Raw genomic sequence first — 8,739 nt, 5'->3', positions numbered from 1 at the left:
TTTTATTTATTGAATTTTATTGTTTTATTTATATTTTGATATTGCTAGGGATGATGCAATGATCGGGGACCATTCTTCATTTCGTTGTTCTCGTGACAATGACAATAAAGTTTCTGATTCTGATTCTGATAAATCAGCTAAGGTGGTGTTAAGGTGGTGGTTTGCATTGGGGTTTCCCTGTGAAGCTGTGATGTTACATTTCAGGACGAGGGGCTGGGAAGTGCATCGTGTCAGCGATGGTCCTCACAAATATAGAAGCACAAACCTACGTGCGCGTGTGTTCTGCCACCAGCAGCTCACAGCCCTCAGACAGACAGCAGGCATGCGTGTGCATTGTATGTCTCTCGAATATCAATGAAGCATACACACATACACACACAATCGCGCACACACACCGGGGGCTCAGGGGTCAGAGAGTGAGTCAATCATCTAAACCGTTGCGACGACACAGTCTGAAAAAAGGAGTGTGTTTGTGTGTGTGTGTGTGTGGGTATGCATCTTTATGGTGTGTGTGTGTGTGTGTGAGCAGGGGGCCGGCAGCTGTCAGGGGCTAGGAGCAGCAGGCACTAATGAAGCAGATGAATAGTGCAAAAACTCCCAAATACAAACAGGACAGTTGACATTTTTCATCTGTCAAAAGCAGAAGATGCATGAAAATACGACGGGGTCTTGTTTAACCCTTCACACGCTGCTGTGTGGAGTGCAGCTTTCCTTTTTTCTCCCTTTCTCTCCCTCAGTCTCACTCGCTAATTGGGGAATCTGGATTTTTGGAAACCGCTAATTCTTACATGGATACCTCAAAATATGAAACCTGAACATGGATAGAAATGTGTATTTTTACATGTAGAAATGAATCGAGTAATGATGATGATCTTTGTCAACAAAAAGTCTTTTTTTGTATTTTCTTCTCCGTTTTTGTCTTGTTGTTGTTTTTTTAACATGGGAGTGAGCAGAGCGCCTAACACTGCGAGCTTTGGCATTTTCAGGTATCGACTGTGGTTATTCAAAAGTGATTGGATTCTGAAATGAAAGGGCAAGATGTCCACTGACCTCGGTGGCAAATGACTCATAGGTTCAGCAGCCTTGTTGGGCAGATGATTTATTTACAAGCTGCAATGAATGACTAATTAGATGGTCATTTAATTGCAGGTAGTGAGCTGTTGTCTATGGAAATGCATGTTAAATAAGGGTCCATAGCTATAGCACACTGAGTAATTAACATGTTGGAATAATAATACCTTAACTTGTTGCCGCCTGTGTTAATGGCTTTTTAAATGTAGTACGGTGTGTGTGTGTGTGTGTGTGTGTGTGTGTTAAATGTGGAGCACCATCTATGTGGGAAGGTGCTTTTGTGCAAACGTTCACCAGTATTACTTGTTTTAATCAGCTGTTTAGCATCCTTCAGTCGTCCTGTGAGTGTGCACACGGCTGCTTCTGCTCGCCTTGGTAACGACAGGATCAGGTTTTAAATTGTGACTTTGTTAATAACAGAAGTGCATCATTGATGACGTGCATGAATATTCAGCTGTCAGCTGCTGGTCTTGCAGTCGAGGCAGAGAGGTGTTCACAGACAACAGAGGGAGATTCTCTTTCACTGGATGTGTTTTGTGAGCATGAACAGCAGAGCAGGGCGACCAAAAATATTTATCATGATATACATTTGAAAATTTGCGATAAGATATAACTGACGATATAATTGACACTAGACAAAATACTTTACAACTCCACAACTTTATTAGTGCAAAAACCATCAATGTATTTTCACTTAAACAAGCAGCTGTTTTTTATGTGCATTAAAGTTATATAAAAATGTAACAGTGCAAATTCCTCGCTGACAGTTTAACCAAAAGGCATTTCCAGTGGAAACTGGCCGACACATCCTCAGCATAACCATGTATAATATCCAACTTAAAAAGAGGTTATACACACACAATACGGTAACATTATGTTGAAGCACAGTACGTATCACTCCGCGAGGCTCCGCCTACGATAGCCGTAATGCTCCAACAATCCATCAAGCGGTGCGGCTTCGTAGCTTAGCAAAGTCGTACTGAAACATTTGACAGATTTTCGAGCGCCGTGCACATAAAATCGTTTCGAGGTCAGTAAACACAACCAGAGTTCATACATAAGGCACACGGGATTATAAGGGGCTCTGTCGACTTTCAGAAAAATCAAAGGATTGATTTTAAGTGCGCCGTATTTTCCAAACAACACGGTAATAACGACGGCCCGCTAGCATGCGCTACCAAAAATAGTGCTTTGTTGTGTATCTGACGGACGAAAGCTAAACCAGTTCCACACCAGTGAAGCTGCAGCGTTTTTACAAACCAGTTCTGGTTCATGGTTTCATTCAACGATCCACTTTCGCTCTTCTCATTCTGCGTCGCCGCCATGTGCGTATGTAAACAAAGGCACTGCGCATGCGCGTTTTACCCATATTCTATCGCGATATGTCATTTTCCTATCGTTGCCCAACATTACACCGGTATTACCGTGAACGGGATGATATGGCCCAGCCCTAATGAACAGTATTCATGTAATAATTAACACGATTGTAAACGCTGCTGCCGTCGTCTTGATTTCCCTCCGCGGGCTCGGACAGCCGAGATCTGGCTGATGGGAAACGTCTTTTGTCTTTGCTCTAAATTTGAAACGTTTCATTGAAGGCAGCCATGATTAAGCCAGCTACTTTTTACTGGTGCATTAGAAACACCAGCACACTAGGCACCACTGTTTTCTTGTCTCTGCAGCGCTCGACTGTACGCGTTAGCTGATGAAGACAGAAAAATAGTCTGTGAGGAAGCTGAAATAATCCAATGAGTTTGTGTGTGACACTAGATGGCCTCTTTATTCTTTTACCTCAAACACTTCCTCCTTTTTCTTTGTCGGTCCGATTCACACAGACATATTTTCCTCTGCAGCTTCATTTTGCTGAAGGTGGTGTATTCTCACTAACCTGCTGTACTCTGTGTGGAAGCTTTGCATTTGGATTCTCGTATGGAGACTTTGTTCTCATCTGTTTTCACGCTACCAATTAGCAGATTGTCAAACGCACACTGTACTTTCTCCGAGGGACACCTGAGCAACGCTTCAAATAGTAAGGTGTAATCTTCCCACTGATTGGCCCGCTCTTCTTTCCAGCTGCTTTTCTGAAGTTTGGAACAAGCTCACGTACCGGTCACTAGTTTTGTTACAGACACATGATCGACAGCCTGCAGACAGCAAACAAATCGAAGAGAGAAGTGTTTCTCACAAATAGACTGTACAGATCACGAGATCACCCAGGAGTGATTCGACTTTGATTGTACTCTTACTGCAACTCACAATTTCCTATTTAATGTGTTTTTGGTGCGTGAATAAAAAGGAAGCTCTGAGCACTTTCTCACACACAGCAGTGATAATGACCGAGCACTTACACGCTGCTTGTTTTTGAAAGCACTGAATCAGAAAAACAGTAAGCATTTGGCGGCTGCTTGTTATGCAAGTGTGCTGCAGGCTTCACCTTTCTACAAGAGGAAGTGAGTCAGTCACCGAGTCTGGGAAAGATGGCGTGCGTCTTTCATTATTCTTAGAAAGGCAGCGAGGATCCTTCACCTCCTTCCACTCACAAACAAAGGTTTCCATGCGCTTTCCCTTCTTCCTGCTCGTTCCCATTTGCCCTGCCTCTGCTCTGCTCGCTTGCGTTTGTTTTCTAGAAAATATACGTACTCGTCTGGCAGCGCATCGTCAGCATCGCAGGAAAGTCCACCAGCCTGCAGCGAGAAGCTTCCAGTGGATTTGTTTTGTTTGGTTCGGCTGAAGTTTAGACCGGGATGTGCTGATATGTACACAAAGCTCTACATATTGACTTGTTGTCTTCCTGCACCCAATCCCCATAATAATCAATAGGATGCACGTCAGTAGCAGAGCTGCAGACTCTACTGTTAGCACAGGGTGCAGAGCCGTCTGCCTGCCACCTGTTGAGAGCTTGATTGGGTGTTTTACTTCCCGTTTTAACTTCACTCACTGACTGCTCTTGTCTTTTTCCCACTTTCTGTCTCTCTCCACGTCTTCTTATGTCTGTGCTTCAGATGGCAGCCTTACAGAGTCCGTTCTATGGGGATAAGATGAACCTCTACTCACTTTGTAAGAAGATAGAACAGTGTGACTACCCCCCTCTTCCCTCAGATCACTATTCAGAGGAGGTAAGTACTCGTATCAGCTGCCTTTTACTTCTCAGGAACAGAGTAAATATAGACTTGTTCAGTGTTTGTAAAGCAGCCGCCATAGTCTTTAATACAAATCCCTGTCTCTTTCTCTTGATGCCACTTTCCTTTTACTTATATCGAACACTTAAATTATATTTTAATGTCGGTGAAATCCACCCGTCTGCCTGAGCTGCAGCACAGGACTGTGATCAGGAGGCTGGATACGATTTTAGCCGCGCGTATCAAAAGCATCTGGCCGCGCTCGACGGTGGGGTGAAACTAAATGCGCCAGAGTGTCACGTTTCCTTTAGTCAACGTTAAATCGTCTGCCGTAATTCTGCGAAGACTGATCCGTGCGCAGAAACGTAATGCAGCCGGGCTGCGGTTAAAGATCACCTTATTGCTGATTAGCGCTGACATGTGCATGAATCTGCGTGTTTTTCTGTTTGCGTGCCCTCTTTGTGTGGGTGGCGTTTCCCCGTCTGTTTCTTTTAAATGCGTGTAGTGAAATGCTCATACGCTGAGTCACAGGCGCACGTGCACGTGCAGGTATTGGAACCTTTTTCGGTTATTGGCACATTTATTAGATTTGCACTGTTTAAAAAAAAGTTGCCTCATATCTGATTAAAGTCAAGAATGCCGTCGCGCTTTATCATGTTTGAGGCCTGGTGCTATTGAAACTACTGCAAACTGACATCACCCCACAGCTAACCTTGTGGTTTAGGTTTGAGTTTCCAGTTCAGATATGTTTAATAAACCTAGTATGAACCATCATGGTCAGGTATGACTTTAAAGCACGCCGATGTGGTTTTTACCTTTAGTGCCTCCGATCTGTAGCCAGTGTGTCTGCAGTGGCTCATTTTAAATGGCTGTTCGTGTCTCCAGTGAGCTCGTTTACCCTGCAGAGAGAGGCTTTTGTTTTACTCTGGTATTTACCTCATTAGCCTGATAAAGGCTAATTGTGAGGTGTTTTAAGCCTCTGTGGTTGCTCTGTGTGTGTGTGAGTGTTTTAGTTCTTGCAAGTGTATATTTGTTACATGAGCTCTTTCCACACACACGAGCGCCACGCTGAGCCTCTGCGTTGCCCCACATGTCACCCCCATCCAGGAGAAAGGAAGACAAAGCGCAGGAGAGAGGGAATGATGGAGCGAGAGACAGGGCGATGGAGAGATGGAGATGAGGGGGGTGCCTGCAGCGCCTGTCTGGATGTAAACAATGCTCCTGAAGGATCGGCAGCAAACTGTCAGCTGCTCATCTTTGTTGTGTCATTTAACCATCTCCATCTATGCTCCCCCCACCACACACACGCCTCCCTTCGCCAGCTCCGCCACCCCCCACACGCACATGAATATTTTACATATCTGCATCTCGGCGCCCTCCCCATCTCCATTCTGTGCGACTAATTCTCAGACTGTCTGAATTTGCATCTTTGCCTCACTTTCTCGCTCACACGCACACTCGCGCGCCGATACACAAAACTCGCCCGAGCCCGCGCGCCGCGCAACAGCGGCCGGGAAGTCGGCAGACGGTTACCATAGCGACCTCATGTAGATGTTTTTTCCCCCCTTTCTTTCCTCGCCTTTTATTATCTTTTTTTTTTTTTTAATGATGGCGGTGGCTGTTCCGCCTGCGAGCCTGTCTATCTGCTCCAATCAGCCACCGCGCGCCGCTTCAAGTGGAAGCGCTGTCTCCGGATGGCAGCGGAGTGGCAGCTGTGTGCGTGTGCACGCGCGTGTGCGTGCATATGGGGGGTGTGCTCAGGTAACAGTGGATTCAGCAGACCAATAAATGATTAACGCGCTACCCCAGCCACGCGCCTCAGTCGGCTTACCTGTTGCTCTGTTGTTGTTGCTATGACGGGAGAGGTCACCTAGAGGGCGCTGTTAGCAACTGTTAGATTTGTCTAGAGCTGCTCTTCTAAATTCCTGTGTGATCTTGTTTCACTGCATCTCTGACAATGTTTCTCTTCTTTTTGTCCCGTCCGCGCCACCAGCTGAGGAAATTGGTAGATATGTGCATCAACCCGGACCCGGAGAAGAGGCCGGACATCACCTACGTGTATGACATTGCCAAACACATGCAGAGCATGACGCAGGGCAGCTAAGCCCAGAGTTACGCACACCATGCCTTGCAGAACTCCTGTCCACGACCTTCTTGCTTTTCAAGCTGGACTCGTCCGTCTTCATTAATAGAAAACTTGCTCCAGTTTCTTGTCATCAATAGTAACACGTTTTTTTAATTTTCAGAGTGCTCGTTCAGTCTGTAACCTTTTCTCCCCTCGAGTAAAGAATATATTATATTACCAGTGCAGCTCCTTTCCTAGACTTTAATGTGTATTGTATCTCACCGATGTGTCGCTACGGCTTTCAAACACGTCATTCTGCTCATGTCAGACTGTTTCTCAGTATACGTACTGCTAAAGCAGAGGTACTGGAAAGAGATGGGCGCAATGTTCAGTCAACAGTCGATCAGTGCAAAATATCATTAAATTTGACCTGGAAAGCTCTCGATGACCTACAGTCGCCTCAGATGGCACAAAAAATAAAATTAGTGTCTAAAAATGGAGCGAAGAGACGTTCGCTCATTGACAGCAACTCTGCAGAGTCTAATTGCGGTTGAAGTGTTGTTGTGTTGCACTTTTTACCCTGGTACTGGAAGGCTGGCAGGGTGATCATGTCTAATGAATGTATTAGAAAAGGAAGGATCGTTTAGAGGGTAGACTACAGCTGTGCTGAGGGGACACGAGCAAATGTCTCCACAACACTTTGAATGTAAGTCATTGTGACGCCCATGTATTGTCTTTGAAAATATCACAGTGTGTCTTTTCTGAGAGCCGAGCAGGCAAAGAAACTGTAACAGCAGCAGTGTTACATGTGACGTTCACGTGCTCACGATACCAACACGGTTCCCTCCATGACTGAACTAACGAGAGATGAACTGCAGCTGCAGAGTTTCGTTTGTGTCCGAGCCATCAGAAAAGTAGATTAGCTACACAAAACTGCGTTAATGCTGCTGTGTAAGTTGCAGTGCGTGTGTCTTTTATGTAACAAGGGAGAAGTTACTGATCCATGCTAAAAGTACAGCACAGGTACCAGCCAATCGGAGGAGAGGAGACGGTTTATATGTGGGAGAGCATCTTTATGAGTTCTATGCTTTACCAAAGATTTGTACTGAGGGGGAAACATTTAGTTGTACTGTAGCTGGAAATAAACACCACCAAAGAATAACAAAGGAAACCATTAAAATGATCCGTTTGTGCCTTTAGAGGCAGACGACTTAAATAGAAACAGGAAGTGGTTTACGTAACGACAGCGACGATACAGCGAAGGTGTAGCCTGTAAACGAGGTTCGACGCTGCTTTATTTCAGTGTCTTACACGTTAGCGTCAGACCCTGTAAACTCACACGTCCTCTGTTTCTAATGTTTGTTTTTGTCAACATACAAAGTGCGAGCTTCCAGGTCCGAGGCAGCGCAGGTTCTTTTGTGTTCACAGAAAATGTTGCAGTTATTTGTCTGATACTTGCAAACGCAGTGTTTGCAGTTTGTGTTTGCAGTTTGTGTTTGCTGCCGTTCACCTCGTCCTAGATTTTGGTCCTTCGTTGTTTTACGTTCCCATGACGATAAAAGTGTTTCTGCTCTCTTAAATTTTCATCATCTTCACCTGCAGTCCTGTTAATCTCGTCTGTGTAGCACCAAAACATTGCAGTATTTTAGAGTTTTTAAAGGAGCTGTGGCACTATTTTTATTAAATATTTTGCTTTGATGCTATACAGAATTCCTACGCTCAGTGTTTTAGGGCCTTTTATGCTTTTTCTTTGAAGCATATCTAACTAAGGCACCTGATCATTTATGTTAAAGTGCATTTCTAACAGCAGCAGAGCGCCGCAGATGCGGAACAAATGTTAATACTTTGTTAAAATCTTCTGTTGGTCCTCACACAGCGCTCGGTCACTTTAACCATCACGGCGCTCGTGTTGTCTTGATGCGTCGCAGCGCTCCACTGTGCCTCTTTTAGCTTTGCCCTGTTTATCTTCCACGTGTCCTCCTCAGCATAGTATTGAAGAGTCCAGGTGTCGGCCACAATGCAAAGTACTGGTAATTGATATTTATTATTTTGTTAGTTTAGTTTTCTCAGTGAACATTTCATGTCAGAAACAGACCCATGACACGCCTTGTACGCAAACTCGATGTAATAAAGCTTTCAAATGTCATTTTTCTTCCTTTTGTCTTGTTTTTCTTGGAGAAGGTTTCGATTGTGACAAACGTGCTTTCTCTGCAAAAACACAAGCAGAGCTACAGGTCACAGGGCTCAAACATGCGGCCCGGGGCCAAACATGCGGCCCGGGGCCAAATATGCGGCCCGGGGGCCAAACATGCAGCCCGGGGGCCAAACATGCGGCCCGGGGGCCACTTGTGGTCCACGTCACTCCTACTTGTGGCCCATAAATAAGTTCTTAAAGAGATATTTGAAATGTTAAAACAACATTTTCTGAAATATTTCTGTGTTTTCTTGTTTTTTGTACTACTTGAACACTAAAGCGACCGTCCA

General features: G+C 44.9%; 1 protein-coding gene across 3 annotated transcripts in view; it reads left to right on the top strand.

Annotated features, from left to right (window-relative positions):
* Positions 1-8,401, top strand: part of nek7 (NIMA-related kinase 7) — a 65,872-nt gene extending 57,471 nt beyond the window's left edge. For all 3 annotated transcript variants that reach the window (XM_005933790.3, XM_014337276.2, XM_042225524.1), the window contains exons 9-10: positions 4,074-4,187; positions 6,184-8,401. In XM_005933790.3, coding sequence (XP_005933852.1) covers positions 4,074-4,187; positions 6,184-6,294 — 225 coding nt within the window. In that variant the 3' untranslated portion in view covers positions 6,295-8,401. The remainder of the gene's footprint in view (positions 1-4,073; positions 4,188-6,183) is intronic.
* The last annotated feature ends 338 nt before the right edge of the window (positions 8,402-8,739 follow it).

This window comes from Haplochromis burtoni, unplaced genomic scaffold (assembly GCF_018398535.1).
Source record: "Haplochromis burtoni strain Fernald_Lab_line unplaced genomic scaffold, NCSU_Asbu1 Contig_173, whole genome shotgun sequence".
In the NCBI taxonomy this organism is placed as follows: domain Eukaryota; kingdom Metazoa; phylum Chordata; class Actinopteri; order Cichliformes; family Cichlidae; genus Haplochromis; species Haplochromis burtoni.
The sequence above is the reverse complement of the archived record's forward strand: the minus strand, read 5'-3'. Positions and strand labels throughout refer to the sequence as shown.